General features: G+C 39.6%; 1 protein-coding gene across 2 annotated transcripts in view; it reads left to right on the top strand.

The window, feature by feature from the left end:
• The window catches only part of LOC109989653 (protein eva-1 homolog A), a 91,801-nt gene that overhangs the window by 66,998 nt on the left and 3,316 nt on the right, over positions 1-21,487 (top strand). For both annotated transcript variants that reach the window (XM_029278810.2, XM_020641536.3), the window contains one exon: positions 18,730-18,864. In XM_029278810.2, coding sequence (XP_029134643.2) covers positions 18,730-18,864 — 135 coding nt within the window. The remainder of the gene's footprint in view (positions 1-18,729; positions 18,865-21,487) is intronic.

Here is a 21,487-nt window from a genome sequence, read left to right as displayed (position 1 = left end):
AAACAGGACAAACAGCTCCAGTAAACATAAAAAGGATCTAGAACAGTCCAGTGCACTTAACAATGTGTTCTTTGTTGAGGCTGGCCTTCCTCAAGACAATATTGAGATCTAGTTGCTGTTTTTTAGGGTCAAGGGTTATCTGTCATCAGCAGCAAATAGGTCAGTCTTGTGTACGTGGCTGAGGTCAAGAGGTTGTTTTGGAGGAAGTAAACTTTACAGATCATCTGTTAAATGTATCTGATTTTGTTCTGGGATCTGTGCAACTTTTTCCCACTTATTTTCATTGGTTTAAAAGGAAGAACAAGGAGGGCTGCAGCCTGCGTGGATCTCTTAATAGTCTTGGCCATCATTTCATCATCTCTAACACTGTATACTCAACAAGATCATTGCTGAAATGTAGGAATTCAGTGACAAACCAAACCAAGTCTCAGTAGTTACTTAAGGAATTATTGGCACACTACCAAAATCAAACCCAAGTTACAATGAGCTGAAATTTTCCTTAGAATAATTACTGTACAAGGACAAATATGAAGCCTCACATCTGGGGTTCCAGTGAATGGGGCTAGAGGTTTTGGTAGATAACTTTAATTAGCATTAAGACTAAGGAACAGATGGCATGGTCTTATCAATGTTTAAACATATTTCTACCAAAAGTAACAACATTTAGACTATTGAAATATTATGTAATGTAACTGGGAAGCAAATTATTTCAACAAGTGGGAGCTTTTGTAGTGCACGATCTGTTCTAACTTAAGGAATAGCCAGGCTAGGTGTTTCCCTTGTTTCATTATTTTATGTAAGCTATCAAAGACTGTAGTTTATGGCTTATGACTCATTTAACTCTCACTAAATAAAATTCTCTGATTGCTTTTCATGCAATGTGTCTTTACTAAATGTTACTGTACCTCGGAGCCATCTATTCCCTTTTAGGCAAGCAACACTTTGCAGGACTTATATTTAAAGTGTCTAAAACTGTACTTGATGGCAGAATTATTACCAAAAGGTTTTTAAATATAATCTCATCCATTGGGCTGTGTCCTACACTCCTAAATAGCCCACAGGCTTAGCCTATCCCAGTACAGTACAGCCATGCTGGGCTGTTATTTAAAAATCTCCCAGAGAACTCCATCACTCTGATCTCGAGCCAGAACCCACTGATCTAGCCTCCAAACACCGCCATGGCCTCAGTCCTCCTTTGCCTTCCAACTGAGGATGAATGCATGATGGAGGGAGAGAAAGAGAGAGGGAAACATTCTCTCTGGCCTTCTTTGGCATGTTTTTTTTCTTCTTTTTTTTTTTTTACCCCAGCAGGCCATCTGTTTCCTGTCTGCAACATGACACCAGCGCCCGATTGGGTTCTGCTTCTCTTGGGGATGTACAATTGTGGGGTTTATGATCAGCTCCTATACTAATATAACTTGTCATTTATGTTGGTACGAGGTGGCCCATGTGCTCTCGTGATCCATGTGTGATATGGTAGACACTCTTCCACAGAAATGTGTGGGAACCTGTAACTTCTGTGTAACTGATTGGTTTTTTTTTCAGTGTTTTTAGTTGCTGATGTGATGTGGTAATGCATTATTTTTTGTGTCAGCCACCAAATACTTTTTCATATTTGTTAGAATGGGAATTAGGCTCTTTGTTTTGGACTCTAAGCTGAAAACCCAGAAGATGGGGTTTCTCAAATGTGTAAATAATTTGAAAAATCTTGAAAGTTGCAGATATATTATCTGGAATTTTTAAGGAGCTGTTTTGGTCTGACCAGTGGTTGGTCTTGTGTATGCTTCAGCGTGGCACTCTCTGTTTGGATCTTGGCTTTTCTCCACTAATAACAGTAATAGAGCTGGCTGCATGGACCTGGATAATCCCCACTCTCCTCTTTCACTTGCTGTCTTTGACTATGAAGGAAAGTGAAAGTCACTTGAGCATTCACCTTTACTTCCAGTTAGTTGTCGGTAGTAGCTTTTTGCCGTTTGACAGCTCATCAAACAAATAAGAAAAATTGCCCCCTTCTGTCCATTAGCAAAAAGCAGCCTCAGTTAAATCTGTCATTTTTTCATTCTCTCTGTCAGATGGGGTTTTCCACCCCTAGGCCCACACTCGAAATCTGGATTTCTCTCTCTGCCGTTGTGTTTGTTTTTAATCGATGTGCATAATGACATTGGCCAGCAAAAGTGAAGCCAGACCTCCAAGTTGTGTTTGTTTAGAGAGGCCACTGTGGATCCAGACCTCCACAGGTCTGGTTATAGCTTTAGCCAAACCATTTCGAGATGCAACTTTTATGCAATCCAAACTCTTGGGAGAACACTGACGCAAGCAACCACTGTGGTTGTTAGTAGCTGCTTACAGATGGCACACACATTCGCGCATACACACACACACACACACAGCACTGTTCCATTCTGCCAGCTTCGATGTTATATTTCGCCACCGTCTCCCATCTACTTCTCCTCTGTTATGCCTCTGTTACTACCTCCCATGGCGGGTCAGGGCGTAATGGCTTCACTACTTATAATCTGCAGGCACCAAATGATAGATGCAAGAAGAAGAAAAATAAGTTTTACAGTTGATTGACTGGCCTTTGTTCAAAGTATATTTTAAATGAATACATTAAGGTAGAGTAAACTAAGCCCCTCTAGTAAAAGTTAATGAATAATAAAGATCTTCTTGCATGAACAGGTTGCTGGAATCTTAGTGTGCTGTCTTAGATGTGTAAATGTTGAATGAATGCTTTTACAACCGCATGATGCAAAATAATGTATATATAAATAATTATAATAATCTAGTAACACAAAAAGTCTTGACTTCAAGTGAAACATAAAAAAAAATCAGAGTGTACACACATATTCAGGACCATACAGCTACATAGGGAGGGTTTAAATTGTCATTGGTAGCATCCACCCACAAATATATAAACATTACATATGTCAGATCAAAGGTTGCAATAACTACATGTGATTTCTTGCATCATAAATGAACAAAGAGTTTCTAAGGACCCACAGCACTTCTTTAGAAACTTTATAGAAACCCACATGTTTTATGTTTCAATCCCAGATTTTCTTCTCTTCTATTCACCTCATAAAATGCCTGTCAGTGTTAATATGACAGTTGCCCTATAAAGGTCAGATCTGATTAACTCATGGGTGGTCCAGTACTTCTAAAGAATCCTTTTTAGAATGAACCCTGCCTCCTTCCAGCATTGGCAAATCACTGACCCCGCTAGAATCCCAATGACTTCAATAGGCTATACATTAGCATTAATATTTGTTAGCACACATTTTGATAAATTCATAAGCACATTTTCCAACATTTTGGGAAATTGTTTATTATTATGGGCTTTCTATTACTATTGGATATACCAGTTTTTAATGACCATTTAGCATTTAACAGATGGGGTTTGTAAAATAAGTTTCACAAAGGAGCAATACATTTCTGGAATTTCCATTTTTTTCTTCAGCAACTATTCTCAGCCAAACAGAAATGTTAACAAAGAAGCTAAATAAGATTATTCCCCCAAAATACAACTATTGCTTTATTTTTCCCCGTCTTTCTCCTTTCCAAGTCATCTGTATACCTCATATTGGACTTTTGTATGGTAGGCCTTTATCAGTATAATATATACAAATACTTCAGACTGTTTGGTTTAAGCTGATCTGTCTGCATCAACCTGAGAGAGAGCCATCAATTTCCCCTCTCTCCTTGTCTTCCCATCCCTCCCACGCTTACTTCCTGCCTTCGTCTGTCTCAGGGTTGAATATATGTACTGCAGAGGTGTTCTGTGTAATGTGTGTGTGAGTTAAAGTGTCCAATGTTGACCCGTGTGTCAGTCTGTGCTTGTACGGGTCTGCCTTATGTCATATCTGCACAAAACCTCCCACCAGCAATGCAATGTGAAAAAGGAGCTAACCACTGGAGATCATATTGCATTTTCTAGCTCTCTAAGCCACAGATGGCCCACTGAGCGAGGGTTTCTACAGAGGTTGATACCGGAAAGATTTACGGCACAGCTGGAATGAAAATATTGCACGCTGGTCCGGGGATTGAGAAGACGGATCTTCTCGGCTAAAAACAGAGATTGATTCCCGTTGGGTAGAGAGCTATTTGTTACTGCATTCAAGGTTGTAATAAAGAATGATGGGTAGTCTCTTTTGTTAGCTACTCCATCCATCCATGTCTCAAACTAATTTTCAGTCTGCCCGGTAACAGACAAAAAGCTGGAGCTTAGGCAGGTCTTTATAACTCTTGACAAACAGTTACAACTTGCCCTCCCATCAGTCGGATCAGCCAAGCACCTTATTATGAATAACTCAGTACAGTGTGTGCCAATAAAGACGCGATCTATTCAGACCCAAATCATTTTTTGTACCAGCAAACATGTTTATTTCTGCTGTAAAAGCAGTCATTTTAATATGGGTGTGTATGGGAATTCCGGGACTTTGCAGCCAGCATCAAGTGGACAATTAAAAACCGCAGTATTTTGTGTTTCCTGATGACTTCATTTTTCAACACCAGAGGTTGCCACTTGGTGCGAAACGAAAAAAAAAAAACCTGAATTGAGGACCTCTAGAGGAAGTAGTCTTGGATCTGTCAGGTATCCTGGAGTGGTTTGTTGTGGGAAGGAACTCGACCTGACCAAGCTTCAGGGCAGGCTCTAGAAGTTTTGCTTAACAACTCACATGAGCCAGTTGCATTCTGGGATGGGGCTCAATAAAACCAACATTTGTTGGCAGCTGTCAAAGAATGAATCAAGGTTTGCCCTGGGCTAGCAATAAATGAATCTGGAATCATTGTGTTTCTGCTCTTCTCTCACCCCTGACACAACTACCAAATGGAAGGAGTAACCTCAAAGTGGATTTTGTGATGCTGTTTGGTACCTCTTTTCTGAATATGGAGAAAAGACATTATGAAAAAGAAGATTGGTGAGTTTGTTCACCAATCTGACCTGATCAAAGCACTGCTGATTCAAAATGCCTTTACTTTCCATGTTGCTAAAGTGAGTTGATGGTCACCCACTTTCACATGGTACACAGTGCCTTACCCTTAAATTTACAGAAAACACAACAAACAAAAGCAAGTTGGTAGGCACTAATAAATGGGAACTGTGGATATTTGTTGGGAACAGTGCAAATTTACCCTCTACTACAACCCTAGCTTGATGTTTGAGTTGTGTTTATCCTTACAGTGTGCCTGTACAGGATAGCTAATTGAGACTCCAGGACTTGTAAGTTCATTTGTACTGCCATTACTCTGTTAGCTCAGTTTCATTATCTAATCACAGCCCTGCAGTTACAGACTGCGGGATCTCTGATGTTCCCCAGGCACTTCAGCAACTGCGGCAGGTGTTTGTTTTAAAGACTGCTGTAAAAGTGTTTGTGGCGGCCTCTGCTTCTATCACTCTGTCAGTTCCTCTCTTGCTCTTCTCGTAACCCTGAGGGACTTGACTTGCATCTGTTGTGGCTCAAGCTGTTTTAAGACCATATATGTTGACAGTGGCAGAAGAAGAAGACAGGACACAGACTGAATGTAACAGGAAATAAAGACAGCAGGAAAAAACAGATAAGCAACTGTAAACAGAAAGTCCCTGCAGAGGGGATCGAAATGTCCTGTTTGCCGAAAAACCTTAGGGGTTTGGTGAAGGAATAGAAATATGTTTTTGAAGGTTGTTCCCCTCTCCTTCCCTCTTTCATTGCTCTTCTTTCGTGATCAAAAACAGCTGCTCAGTGATAGCAGCTGCCTACTAAGGTCTATTTTCGGAGTTGGCTCTAATAATAGCACGTAGTACTGTGATGTCAAAAGTTTGTCCAGATGGGACAAGTTCAATCCAGTGTAGGCTATCAATCTTTCATGCTTTTTTTGTTACCAACTGAGTGTTTAGTTACAAAATGTAGCTTGATAGAAAATACTTGGACAAACTTGTTGCATTTTCCCAAAGTATAAAACAGTTTGTACATTTTGATACTGTTCTGATACAGAAAATCACCTATTAGTTCAAGCTATTCCAATACAATCTTTTCCCAATAATGACTTTAAAACCTAGCTTTGATTATTGGCCGATGCCAAGTACCCCTCCAATCCTTCTGTGATTCAAAAATATATTTTTAAATACTGGTCGAAAAAAAATGTTATTCTTTAAGCTTGGACCAACACAATACTCTCTGCCAGCACCCGAATTATAACTTTCAAGTGTTCATTTTGGGGGGGGGTCATCGGTGATCGAACCCATTGACTGGCATACTTGCCAATACAGGATGGATGGATTGTTGTTGAAGAATTTCATATAATACCAAGTGCCAGTCCTGCGTTAGTAGCAGACTAAACAGAAGATATTGGATAGATAGATGCATGAGTATTTATGGTGATAAGCTTTAGCTGATGACAGACTCAGGCTGACCCAGACCTCACCACCATTATCTCTTTCCAGGCCTGACCGCTAATACGACCAGCACCCTGTCAACACATGGAGAAAAAACATGCCTCCTGCTCTTATACATGCTTACTCCTACATTATGCGCCGGTTTTCATCAGTTCTGTCTCTGTGGAAGAGGTATAACTTAGACTAAATACCCAAGGTTGTGATTTACTGTCACTTAGGGCTCGGTTAATTACCTGACAATGACAGGGCGCAGACACACCTATGATAGACGAGCGCTATATGAGGTAGGTGGCGGTTTTACCAAAATGATAAAGAGGAAACTAAGAAGAGTGTTGGCCAGTATCAAATCATAGAGCTCATAATGATACACAGATGCTGACACAAAGTCTTCTATGTTATTTGTTTGGGTTTATCCTTCGTCATTTAGCACAATGGCTTGTCATCATTTCTTGTGTTTACTGAAAAGTCAGTGTGTTATACAGAGTTTCTTAAACACTGCATGTGACTCTGAAGTCCTACTCCTACAGTATCTCTACTGTCCTTAGACTCTTTGGTCCAATTAACTGCATTTATTCCATCTTTTTTTTTTACTTTTAAAAGTATAGTAAGTTGTAACATTCCTCTACAGCTTCAAGGGTCACCATTTGTAATTGACTGATGAATGTGAAACAGAGACTACACAAGTCCTTAAAGTAACTAGGCCTGCACAATATAAGAAAGATCTTCGACCTGGGATAACATTGTTCAATATTGCAATAACAATACAAAGCGCCATAAATAAAGACTAGTCAGTGCATATTAGCTAGTACTTGCATTTTCCATGTCTCGTATTTTAAGCAATATACCCATGTTTGCAACATGACCCTCCTGAATCTAAAATACTTTTTTTACACCCTTAAATTGGCCCAATACATCTGAGGGTAGCTGGTAGCTAGAACTTCATCTGACTGTAATAATCAATATGGTGTAAAATCATAAATACTACCCAGGACTCCATCCCAAAGTTAAAATGTATTAATGCTAAATCAGAAATCATTGCTTTCTTTACACAATCTTTTTGATTGTAAACATTTGAGACTTCTACCATGTGTCTTCTGGGAATGCTCATCGCGATAACAGTTAAATCACAATTAATTACACAGTCTTAATAGGAATCAATCAAACAGAGAGGTAAAAAAAAGCTCTGAAAAGTGATGGAAATCTTAAGGGACCCAAACATATACAACATGGATGTACGCTTCAAGATTGCATCCATATCTTGACCTTTGTCTTAACTTTGTTCCTGTGCCTCCAAATAACTTTTTAATTGACCTAACTTTATCAAAGAGGCCTTTCACAAAAGTCAGTGCTGAACTTGTTGAACCTCAAGAAGAGTCTCTGTTGTTGGATCGAGTCAAGCAGAGTTTCTTAAAAGCGCAGTATTACATTTGGGACTTACATGATGTCGACTCAGCACTAAAGTGGACAGGAATGATTCAAAAGCATTCGTCTTTGAGTATAGAACTCGTTCACATGACAAAGACAAAGGACTCTATTCATTAAAGTAACCAGTGTTTCCCCTACCATTATATTAGGGGGGCGGCCTGTCCCCCCCTGAAGGTCAAGTAAAAAAAAAAAAAAAGTTTATTATTATTATTTTTTTTTTAAGATTTATTTTCAGGCTTTTTGTGCCTTTATTGTAGGATAGTGGATAGAGTTGGTAATCAGGGAAATAAGTCACTTAAGGATACCTTTCTGATAGAAAAGGACAGCTGTCATTAAAGGTAACACATGAACACCAAGATTCCTTCAAGTGTTTGTGTCGCCGTGTCGGCTTGTCCCCACCCACCCCCCAACGCTGTAAACCTCAAACACTGGTAACCTTACAGATTATATAGTTAACCTTAAGTGTAGGATTTTGACCACAGTTTTCTTCCTATCAATCTCTCTGAACATACTGAAATCCAGACATCAAGAAACAAAATAATTCAACTGTCGCAACATCTCACTTGAATTTCACAGATTTGATTAAACCTTACTCCATCAATTGGTCTCCAAATGATTGAAAGACTAATCTTGAACATTTGACGTATTCAACCATGTAAGAGATAAACAGAGTAGGAATGCTCAACCATTAAAGCAGTCACAGAATAATAAAGATCTATGTTCACTGTCCAAAAAAAGACCACTTAGTTGATAGCAAGAAACAGGGCTATATTTAACTAATCCCAGCTTATCCTTCACTCAAATATTATTCATTCCTCTGGTCCCTGAAGACTAGAATTGTCAAAGTGTTGATTTTATTAACCGCCATGAGCGACCAGTTGTTGCCTCTGCTAAAGATAGCCCCATTGTTTAGATCAGCCATGACATGTGTTGGAACATGCTCGTTGTTCCTGCTTTTATTTCTGTCATGATTGCACCCAGACAAGTCCCGCCACTATCCGTCCTCTCTCTAATCCTCGTCAGCGACAACAAATGACAAATCACTGGCTTCACTGTTTTCATAAGTCATTTGACGACCTCAGCAGCTCTCTGTCACAAGCGAAACTCAGCATCCCATTACCTCATAACTCTGATATGGAGGAGTGAGTTTAGGCGGGCAGCGTGGTTTGATGATTCAGCGTTGGTCATATCCTTGTTGACCCAGTAGGACATCAGATAATGATGAGTCTGTGCTGATTCTCAAAGTGGACCCACATCTCCCATGTACAGGCGATAAAGACGTGGAAAAAAACAAAACATTGGAGCTATCTATAGGCAGAAGTCAAATAGCTGTGGACAGTAGATTTTTTAAAATGTATATAACACCAAGGACTTCTTCAGATTCATGAGTTTTTTTCGATCTTATGCCAAGAGTCATATTTAAAAAAAAAAGAAAACAATTACATAGATACCTTTTTTTTGTTTCCGTAGATATATTTTACATGGATTTCGCAATGATACGGACAAACATTCCTTACGCCAAAAGATGCTGCTCAGGATAGTTTACAGGGCAGTTGAGACCAATGCATATGTCGATAGTGAAAGTTGAATAAAAATGAGGGGAAAACACAATGGAATGGCTTACTATGCAAAATAATTCTAAAAGTTGAACAAATTGTGTTAAATATATTTCAGTGTTTGAACTGTAAATTGTATCTTAGAGCTATTTTGAGAGGTTTTTAGTTGTTTATGAAACAGACTAAAATGAACTCTGATTCCACTGCATGACAAAACCATCAGCAATAAGATTATTTCTTTATAGTTAATTTTTTTCACTAATGTAAACGCTGGCGGGGGTAGGTGTCAGACACGCACACTTAAGTGAAACAGCCTCTCTTTAAAAGTCCTCGACTTAGATTCACAATGAGTGATACGTTTGACTGTTAAAAGATAAAATGATGAAACTTTTCTTCACAAAACATGACTCATGTTCAGGACAAGTTAAGTTGGAGACTGTCCAGAGGGGGCGCCAAAATCCACACAAACTTTAAGCTCCTCACAGAAGCTTTGAACGACTTATGTTGAAATACATATTTTTTAAATCAACATATACAAATCTCATTGTGATTTAATTGAATATATTTGATATGATCTTTTTTCATTATGAGCCTACAGTACAGTTTATATCCAAGAAGTTTTATTATCCTTCCGAATTTTCCATAGGGGATAGATAAAGTATTTCTGATTCTCAGAGAGACCCCTACAAACATATTTAAGCTGTAGCCATTATTACATCAATCTGTGAACAGTAGAATCAAAGGATTGTGCAAATTGCATGTTCTTTGACAAACAATTATATATTTCATGCACTGATGATAAGAAAATAACCTTATGGATTGACTGGAGATTCTAGATATTACTTGTATTAAGGACATCATTTGGACTCTAGCATGTGTGGGGTCTGAGTTATAACTCCCCCCCACTCCGTCATCAGAGCCCCTATTCCTGTCTTTGTATCTCTTTTAATGACACCAACTGTGTGTGTGCACATGTGCGCTGTTTAAATAGCCAAAACAGCTGGGATTTTGGAGTAATAACTGACGTCTGTGGTGAAGTGAGAGTGATTGTGTTTAAGGCTCATGCTGTGGCATCAGTGTATGTCATCTGCAGAGGGACGTGTGTTATCCATTAAAGTAAATGGGGGAAAAATCCTGCAGCTGAATGTAGGGCAGGGGTCTCACTGAGGCAGAGTGGGGGGTTGAGTTCTCGCTCTCCATCCTGGAATTTGCTCCCAACCCTCAAAAACCTCCGACTTTCGAAATGTGTCACCACCTAGCTATGTCTTTCTTCATAAGAAGATCCCAGCGAAGTACAAGTGTGGTAAATTAAAGAAGTGCATGCATGAATACATGAATGGATGAATATAACGCTCATTGGCGCACAGAAGCTCCACTGCCAACTAAGGATTTATTTTTAGACAACACAATCCATTCTGACTGGATAACTGGAGAGCACTGATTTGATTAAGTTTTCAGCCAGAGTTTTCCAGGATCTCCGAGCTTTGGAGATTGGTTCTCATAACTTTTTTTTTGAAGGTTTTCTGAGTCGTGCTTGTGTCTCATTTATGCAGTTACAAATATCCATTATAGTTAACATCCTAGCAAAGTCAGATTTCCACCATCAGCCTTAGATTGGATGAAGTGCGTAAAGCACATATGGATGGTACTTTGGTATCATAGCCAGCTATCCATTTTACAAGGCAGATTTTTAATTTATCATTTTTATCTCCTGATTTCGTCTTGCAGTTTTTTTCTAAAATGTATCTGAATTTACATTTACAAAGTATGACAAAAGATCATCCATATTATCTGTGTCTATTCTACAGAGGTGTCAAAAGTGCACGCTTTACTCAACTGGGAGTACTGATATGTAAAATAAAAAAACGTATATTTCTCTACTGAAGTTAAAGTAAAAAGTTCTGCAAAATAAACTACAGTATAAAAACTAATAGTAAGATGAAGGAGAATTCAATTTTTTGATGTCATCTTGTGTAATACGTATTTGTCATGCATAATATGCACTGATGGATATGCAAACATGTCTCTCCTATGTATCATTATCCAGTTTTCAGGAATCATGCTCAAATTTGAAAGCTGATGCAAAAATCTGGTGTATAAGATGAAGAAGCATCTTTATTACCTATTTTTCATGTAAAAAGTTGGCTGCGTCATATACAGTGATGCCGATATTCAGGCCTTTATGTTAATTTTAATATTGTAAAAGTACCTAAAAAAGCATTACAGCCATAGTAACGAAAAATAAGTATCATAACCGAATTTCCCTCTGGGATTTAATAAAGTATTTCTGATAATTGGTGTTCAAATGTTGGATGTACTGTAAAGGACAGGTTGTCAAAAGTGAATTATAAAGGAAGGTTAAGATGGTCTGTTGATGTGATATTTAGTGAATAGAAAACAGATAGTTCACTTTAAAGCTCCTGTGAGGAGTTTGTAGCTGGTGATGAAACAGACAGCAGTTAACACTGATACCTTCATATCACCTACAGAAGTTAACAAGACAACCAGTCCTTTTCAATGCTTGTCACTGACTGTCATTGGGTCACTTTAGGATGAAGAAACTTCACACAAGTACAGTATCAAAGTATTTATACTTGCTGGTTACTTTCAGTTTCTGCTGTTTTAACACCACTGAAGTGCTAACATGCACACTCTGAATCATTTAAGGCTCCTTTATGGTGACCATAGCCTTAGTGTATGTGAAATAAAGACACACAAACTCATAAGGTGACCTTGTAAAGTAGTGGAGAAGGTTTGGTCACACATGTAAACATCAAATGGAGAAAACCAAGAAGAAGTCCTCAGCTCAGACCACCGGTCCCCTGATAGAGTTCACATTACCAAGACCTTAAACCTGGTCTACTTTGTATACACAAGACTGAATGTGTTAATCATGTCCTGTGACCCACACTCATGCAAGTATGTAGACACATGTAGCTATTTATCTTCACGGAGGTAGGTAGTGTATCATTGGGGGAAGATAAACACGACCATAATGCCTCCAAACTTACTACCCTTTATTAGACCCATTTAAACATTACACACGTTTGTTTATCTCTTACATGTGAGGCTTTCAAAGGCGCACTAACTTTGAGACACAGACAAACACACTGGTGCTCAATCGGCCGCTGTCAGCCGGTTGCTGTTAGAGTGTGACGCTGGGGGTCGGAGGGAGGGGGGTGGGGGGAAGCAGAAGGGAGGGAGAGGAGGAGGAGGAATGTAATCTCAACACCTTCAGGTTCTGCCCTATTCACCTTGCGTGTTGTTCTGCAGGAATTCCATTAGCTAAGTGAAAAATGCGTGTGTGTGTGTGTGTGTGTGTGTGTGTGTGTGTGTGTGTGTGTGTGTGTGTGTGCAGGTTTGTATGTGTGGGGGTGGATGGGCTCGTAAATGTGAGCGGGCAGATGTCTGCATGTCTGTCTGTGTGATGTCTGATGAGGACGCAGGAGAAAGAGCTCAAGCTGAAATAAAATGTGTCCATTTTTATAAGTATTGATTCAAGTCTTTGTAGGCGCTGCCGCGTGTGTGTGTGTGTGTGTGTGTGTGTGTGTATCAAGTGAGTCTCAGACAGAGTTTTAATGTTGCAGATTAAGCATGCTCTCACTGTGTGCTGATTGAAACCAGACACACACACACACACACACACACCAGCACAGTGTTTCAATGCACCCTTTCCAACCTTTTTTTTCTAGAATTTGTTTGAACTATACCTTTAACTGAAGACAAATATCTAAAAGATTGCATGTTTAGTAATCTAGATCATTTTGTTATCGAGCTAAAACTAAATGTCCAGGGCTCTCCATTTCTTCATTTAGCTGCAAACTATTCCCATCTCCTGCTAACACACTTGATTTCCAAGTTTCTCATATGCCCGTCCTGTGTTTCACTGCAGTTTTATGATTATACCGTAAATCTCAACTGGACCAGACCTGGGTCAAGTTGCACACAATTCTTGACTTTAGCTTCACCCTCATAAGAGTATCATTTAGACGAGGTTCACCACATTAAAACAGCTTAGAGCGCACCGCAGAAAAAGTCATATCGTAGATTAAGCTGTCGTTTTGGGGCCAAAATCTCAGAGGGCTGAAGCAGACCAAGCTCAAAATAAGCTCTAAAACAATCTCCAAAATATTTACTCCACAGCAGCTTTCCCCGTCCCCCCCATGTAAACGTATAAAGGTTAAAATATGGTCAAATTGTTGGCCTGTGTCTGATCACATCTCAGATTTAGCCTGGTTTAATATTTCATTATATCCGCTCGGGCTTACAGAGAGCTTTGTCCTGACTGCGTTGGTCAGCATACGGACCGTACACACACACACACACACACACACACACACACACACGAGACCACAGTGAAAACAAAGCTAGGCTCTGCCAGTGTAAACACAGGCATTGTTATGGGCACTCTTTTCCCGCCTCGTGTCTTTGCGCCCCATGGCGATCCAGAGCGCAGAGAGGTACAGGGCTGGAGACGGTCCAGTCTAGTGGAGTTTATGTTTTAGAACTACGCAGACTCATTTGCAATGAGTTTATATGACCACCCCATCATAGTGCAGGCTGCAGAGTGTGATTTATGTTCTCGATTTCTCTCCCTTGCACTTCTCGCTCTCTCTCTCTCTTTTTTTTTTTTTTAACTGGTTCACTTTTCACTGCTTGGCTCCTTAAGTGTGGTTTGCGGCCGTATGCTTCGAGAAGTTGCAGCTTTTTGACTATTATTTTTAGAAAAGCAGCAGCAGTCATTTTACTGTACTGTGCCCACTTATGTCAACAGTGTAGAGCCAATGTACGATGTTTTTGTACTATGAAGATTGGATATGTACGGAGGCCCTAAGCAGACATGCAACCATACATTTGATTTACTGCATTTTCCAGTTATTACAAGTCATTTTCAGTCCTTCTCTTGAAATCATGGACTTATTTATACATCACCATTTTTAACTGTATTTATTTTCTGGGTTTGTCTACAGTATTATTGATTTATATGTGTTGCATATTTGCTCCATGTTTATGTATTATACTGAAATTTTGCATTGTCTTTAATTTTGCAGCTTGTTTCTCCTTATAAAATCTTTCGCCTGTTTTGAAAAATACGTACATACTCGATGTCAATTAAGCGCGTTTAAATGTGTGTAGGCACAATGTGTGTATATTTCTATTCATGCACATGTAGCTGTGAGTTTGCGTGCATGGGTTTGTCTTAATTATAGCTCCCTTCATTTAGTATAAATGCCGTAAAAAGAGTGTTTATATGTGTCACATGATGGCGTCTCTCAGCTGTGACCCTGGGCCACATGTGCAGCCAATTAGGGCCAATCAGAAGGCTGTAATCAGGGCGTGGCGTGGCGTGGGGGGGGGGGGGAGTGTTAAGATCTGTGATTAGTGTGTCAGGCCTGATGAGGGAGGATGGGGCAGAAAGGCAGAGAAACTCTTAATTTCTCTGCGTTTTCCTCCACCATGTGGCGAGTTATGTTTATTTAGTTTATACCAACCAGACCGGGAGAAAATGGGAGTTTCAAATTCTTGGGTTTTTTATCCTATTTATGAGACAGATTGGTGCGGTTTGCCACATGGGATGATGCAATTACAGAGAGGTATTTAAATGTAAGACCATATGTTTGAACAACGGGCGACTAATCTGACACCGTATGAACTTTCCTGCTGTCTGTCAGGTGAGCCAGTCTGAGCAGATTTAAATAAAGACAAGAAATCATTTACTACCTTCAATAGTCTGGAATTAACCTCAGGACAGAAGGGAACCACATTTGAGCAAGCTCTTTGAAGTCTGTGAGTTTTAGTAGAGCAACTCTGCATTAAGGTTTCATTAAAAACGTATTCTCTCACTGCATGAATGTTCCCTAAAGCTCTGTCTCTCTTTAAAAGAAGAGAATAATGTATGTATGAGTACTTGAGTGTGACTTTGTATACTCTGACCTTAAGTGTTACATGACTTATTGAGGGACACATACCTCTTTTATGCTAGAATTAAATCAATCATGTTTTACCTAATGTAATACTTTTACAGCTTAATGTTGTCATTTGTCTCAAACCTAAACTAATCACTTTTAAAATGTTGCATTCCAGTCTTAAAAGTTTGTTTTTTTCCAACTTCATACAAACAAACTAAATTTGATAGTCTGAAATTGTAAAAAGGAAAAAAATCACCAGGTGTGATGTATGATTTTTTTTGTGACATAAAACGTTCTTGCATACATGCCACACTTTTGTCTTCCAGCCCTCTTCAACAATTCACATTTGGAGTACCAAATATTCTAGGATACCTGCGAGATCAGATGACATTGTTCCAAACAGTGATGACAGAAGACCCTTTTACATTGCAAGTCTGCAAGAGCAGCATTTAAGCTCCGCCCTCTTAACACTGTTGTACTTATACATTGATTCAACAACAAGGTGATATTGTTGTCCCTATGTATGATTTCACACTGTGTTACGTTGTTGCGAGATCAGCAGGTGCTCCACATACACACAAACTTAGACATGCACAAACACACACAGCGCTCTGACGTTAAACATTGCCAAACTCTCCACCCTGTTACACCGTTGTTACTACCTCTGATGGCAAATCAGGAGTGGATCGACTTCCAACCATTCGGCCTCTGCATGTTGCACATTGCAGGCCGACTAAAACAGGGGTGAATATATCCCATCTTGAACTGGCATTGTATAAGGGACTAAAAGGCCTTTTTTATTACTCTCAACAGTTCCATCAGTCTTGCTCTAATAATAGCACGTTCATGTTGCAATGGTGATGTAAGTGCAATTTATTTTATGTAGCTATAAACCAATACTACTGCAAGTTAATCAATTGGTTATCGAAATATCACAGAACAATATAATATTCAAGTTGTAGTGCAGCTAAGGTGTGTGTGCAAGTGCCATGGACATTAACACAGCTTGTCAATCTTTAATGTCTATAAACTCATGAGGGGAAATATTTTATGTCATAAAACAATCTGAAGTACTGTACAGTAAATGTTTGCGGTCAAAAATTCATATTCAGCCTTTTAATCATTGCTTACAATAGGAAAGTTCTTGTAATAGATCCAGGTCATAAATAGTATCCAGTGGAGCGCAGCTTTGTGAGGTCTGCTCTGCTGCTTCCTGCTCTTTGATTGACTTTTGGACCTCTGCCAAAATTGGTTTTCTGGAAATTTGATCTGTGTGTTTATTCATCGGCATTTAAACAAACAGTCTGTTTTCACCAGAATTACATGTCATAATTTTACTATTAGTGAATACTGATGTCAGCAGAACCCCTCCTGTTATTATTCGTCATTGCTGATTAGTTTGTGCAGAGCAATGGAAATGTAAGAATGGCCAATGGACAGACATCATCTGTGCAGCTGTAAATCATGACTGATCTGACAGAGCAAACACACGGTGACCAGAGCGCGGCCCGGCCTCCAAAACCACATGTGAGCGGGCAGGAATGTATAGCCCACTGCATTGTGGGTTTGTGTCAGGGGGAAAGAGTGCAGACTCCCTGACTCACAGTACACTGTGAGGTTTGGGGATGTGAGAAGGTGAGGAGGAGGAGCGGGCAGCAAAACTTTCGGGAATCAAAGTGCAAGGTCATGAGGAGTGTGTGAATCATGCTGTTTACAACTGTCTTGTTCATACCATAGACTGTTAACATGGACATGGTGTCAGTGACATCCACCACTGATGTCTGAACATGACCTTTGAAGCCCATCGGTCGTGGTTGTCTCATTGGAAATGCTGTCTCAAACTAACGTTTTGTCAAGCTAGTTATAGACAAAGAGCTGAAGCTGAAGCCCGGCTGTCAGTCAGATCAGCCACCCCTTGTTGTGAAGTTATAATGATAAATTCATAAAATCAAAACGGATGAGTTAATCAGCCCGTGTACAGTGTGTGCTGATAATGAAATTAGCTATTCAGACCATATTAGATTTTTTTTTTTTATCATGGCTGTAAAGATGAGACTCAAGGAACTGCAGTTTGTTTGTAGTTCCACGCTTTATTTTTCAACATTGAAGATTTCTTCTTTGTTCAAACACATTTCCCAAATTGCAACTTCTGGAGTTGAAAAATTAAGCCAATGCAGAAGTGCCCCCCCCCCCCACAGTCTATAGTAGCTCTTACATCCCCATCACAATACTCTCTATTTTTACACTTATTTGATCATGTCCTTTGAATCATTTAAATGTAATCAATGAAAATCTCCATAGGCATGAAAAAAGGACCAACACTGACACTGTTGTCATACTACAGTAGGAAATATTGGACTTGCCTGTACGGTCTCAATAATCTTAGTCTATGTTGGAGCTGAAAGGCTTAATTCATCGTTTCAAACTAAATTGCAACTTTCTTAAGAAAAATTAAATGTTTCAGGATTTTTTTTCAAGCAAAAATGCCATAAATCAACTTGGCCCAGCCTCTTAAGTGTGTAATTTAGCTACGTTTTATGATCTATATAGGAAACTTTTGGTTTTGGCTTTGGGGAGCGTGTTTGACATAACAAGCAATTGAATCAGGTCCACTTCTGGCTTTGAGAAACTTCAATGGCAGGGAAATAAATTGTAAGTTGCAGTCCCAGTCCTAGAATAGAGCCTGAGGAACACTGTCATAATTATCTGAATGGAAAAAAATATATATTTCAACCACAATCATTTTATGTATAAACAAGTTTTTATTTTTTACAAGGAACCCTCTCATTTGGATAGTTAATTAGGAGCTGTAACATATACCAATAAATTATATGAATCATATTTATATGATGATATATGATATGGCTTCTTCTGAATAAGAAAAAAGGTCTCATTGCACTGAGACTTTTCACTCGACTCTGCAATTCCTCTCATCTTTAGAGGCGTTTTAGTGTCTTTTGAGTGAATATAAGATATGTATTACATGGCAAGAAATACCACTCCACATAAATACAAAGGCTGCTCTCTGTGTGTGTTAGATTTGCAAAATGGAAACTTTTTGTGTATTATTTTTGTATTTACAACTTTTTCTCTTGACAACCATTTGGAAAAAAATAAATAAATAAATAAAATCATATAACTGTTAGAAATGTTTAAATGTTTAAAAAAGATTCAAACTGGAAATTTCAAAATATACACAAAGGTCAAAAACAAGAGAATACAGCCTGTGACACAGCATTACTTTTGAATATTTCTAGACTTACTGGTTCTTCTTAAACTAGGAGATCTATACAAAGATTTCCTCATTCACATTTCTGTCTGCCTTTATGAAGAACTAAACCAGAAGTGATCAACCTCCTTGTTAAATTTGACGTAATCTAATTTGTCTAATGTGTCTTTTTTTTTTTCTTGTTTCCCCTCACCCCTCCCCTCCCCTCCTGTCCCCGACCTTCTCTTGTCTTTGAAGTTCCCAAGAAGTTGCTCCAGGAGCAGGGACCCAGACCACCGGTGTTCTCCCCTCCACCCAGACCCCATGACCCCAACATAGTGGGAGACAGCCCTCCTGAGGGGAGCTCAGTCAAAAGCCCTGACTCTGTTCCAGGTGAGCCAAACGACAAACACATAAGCTTTTTCACTCTCGCCCCCTTCCCGTGGAGAGCAGTTAACACTGAACAGTCCTGAGGCCTCCCAGGCATCAAGAGAAACAGTAACTCAGGTCTAAAGTCAGGGCATATATGTATGTATATTTAAAGTCACACGAGTTCAACTGTTTCCATATGTAGCAGAGCCATGAGCCGTCGCTTTGGACCATTTATGATGATTGGTTTTAAAAATATACTGCTTTCCAAGAGGCAGTTATATGTGCCCACATTCTGCTATATGGTCAAACTCCCATAAAGAGAAAGCCGGAGGAGACAGAGGCAGAACAATGCAATGAAAGAGCGAAAACAAGGAGACGCCAGCGAGGAAGGAAACTTAAACAAAGCTTTATTCATGAGGAAAGGTGGCCTGTGTCCAGCACACTAAAGCACTCTTCTCGTCTACCGGCTCTGTACTAATTAGGAGGATAGACGGATGGACCGAGAGTTAGAGGAGAGGGGGGGGAGCGGACAGGAGATGTTTGCTGTCCAGTTGGCAACACATGAGTGGCTTCATTTCCTGCTCCTGCTTTATCCAGACAAACCTGTTTCTACCTCTGATGTCCTGATGGGGGATGAGGAATAAAAAAGAAGGGGAGATGAGGGAGGACTATGAAGGCGCAACAGTGAGTGTTGTAGTGTAAATATGCTGCGATGTCCCACATCCTGAGAGTCTCTCTTCATTTTTCTCATTTGTTTTCTGGACATGGAGGATGAAAAAAAAAAGGAAAATATTTTACTGCTTGGTTTTTATTCACGTGTCAGTCGGATCACATTTTGTAAAACGTATTTGGAAATATGCTCACGAGGGTTAGAGGACGAAATTGTTAAAAACTGTGCAAATCTAAGCTAATAGCTAATTAGCTTGCCACAGAGACTATAGAAAAGAGAGGGACAAACTCTGAGGGATGTGGAATCATTTCTTGTGCTGGGAGCGGGGACATTCTGGAGACCTTTTGTCACCATCAGACGGCAGGGCATCAGAAGATCATCCACACAGTGTGTAGGCCTATTCAGAGTGCCGTCTCAAGCTGCGATATTTACACCCCCACCCCTGTGACGTCTCGCCTTCAATCTGAACGTTACAGAGGCGTAACCGGTGGGGGGGGGGAAGGGAGTGATCCCCCATTTTGTACCTTCTTCGGAGGGAGCAGGAGAGCTCAGCGCTTTGTGTTTGTGCGTGTCTGACTGTGTGTGTGTACGTGAAGCTCCCGCTGTGCCGTGCTTTCGGAATTCCGAAACACAGCGTGAATTCATAAAGTGGGACACCAATATGACGCTGTTGAGGATTCATTATGAATGTAGAAATATTGCTGAAAACATAATTGTAATAATTCCCTGTAAAACCATACCTTTATACACTGTATGTACAGTAATCACAGTAGTATCTATCTATCTTTCCAGCTTTTATCAAGGGAGTGACTAAGCCAAGATGTCAACCTTCAAAAGCATCAAATTCCTTTCATGACCTCTTTTTACAAAAACAGTCATCTTCAGAATCGTATATATTTTCTTCTTTGTTGTTCAACATAACTGTCATTTGTTTCTCAGTGGAAGTTTAACCTCAGCTTTTTGATGCCAACTGAGCGAACTATTCAAGTCACTCATTTTGATGCTTTTATATCAGCATCCATGAAGAGTTTTCCAAGTTCTCAGAGGAAACTTTGGGATCGTTAAAGTAGCTTAATATAGAACTTAATGACCTTGATATGTCCTTAGCGGCAGAATTAGATGGTAGAAACAGAAACAACTGTTAAACAAAGTTAAAGAATTTAAAACACAAGTTTCTATCGTCTCTGTATTTGGTCGTCCTAACGTCCTGTTACTGCGCTGATGTTTCTGCACTGTAAAAGCTCATCTATCCTCAGCAGCGTCTCTTCCCTGGAATATGTGGCCATCCTAATAAGTGTAAACGCCTGAATTAATCATGTGAAAAGAATTTCCTCGGAAAAGCTACATTTTCCATTCGTGTTCTGTGTTGATGTTGGGTTTTTTTTTTTTTTAGCACTGTGACTGTTTCCTGTTGACGATTTGTCTGCCTCTCTCTATGTGTGTTGAAGAGAGAGAGAGAGAGAGAGAGATTGTGGTTCTGTTGGCAGAATGTTACCTGATGTTTGCTTCACCGCAGCAGTGGGTCCAGGTGGAAACATTTACCTCCTCAGTGAGCAATTCCAGTCTAAACTGCATTTATCAGATAAAGTGAGCCTGACACACCTTAGACGCTCTGCAATTTGAGGTCATCAGTGTGTGAGTGTGTGTGTGTGTGAGACAGTTCAACAAAACATGCTTACACACACTGACCAAAAATCATGCATGTAAACATGACTTTACTCACAGAGTAAGAGCACTACACTAAATGAGTTGTGTTTTGGGGTTTTTTTTCCCAGTGAGGCTTTGCTTACTCATAGAGCTAAAGTTACTGTAGTAACACCTAAACACTCCTTCAGCTTTAACTGGAGGCGACCGCTTGCTAAATGAAAGTAATCAAATCACTCTGCACTCCTTTGTTCCTTCAGCTGCACTCCTCCACTCCTGCACACACACACACAACACACCGGCAGCATGTAAACACTTTCAGGAGCCACG

This window comes from Labrus bergylta, chromosome 15, assembly GCF_963930695.1.
Source record: "Labrus bergylta chromosome 15, fLabBer1.1, whole genome shotgun sequence".
NCBI classification, from domain to species: domain Eukaryota; kingdom Metazoa; phylum Chordata; class Actinopteri; order Labriformes; family Labridae; genus Labrus; species Labrus bergylta.
The sequence above is the reverse complement of the archived record's forward strand: the minus strand, read 5'-3'. Positions and strand labels throughout refer to the sequence as shown.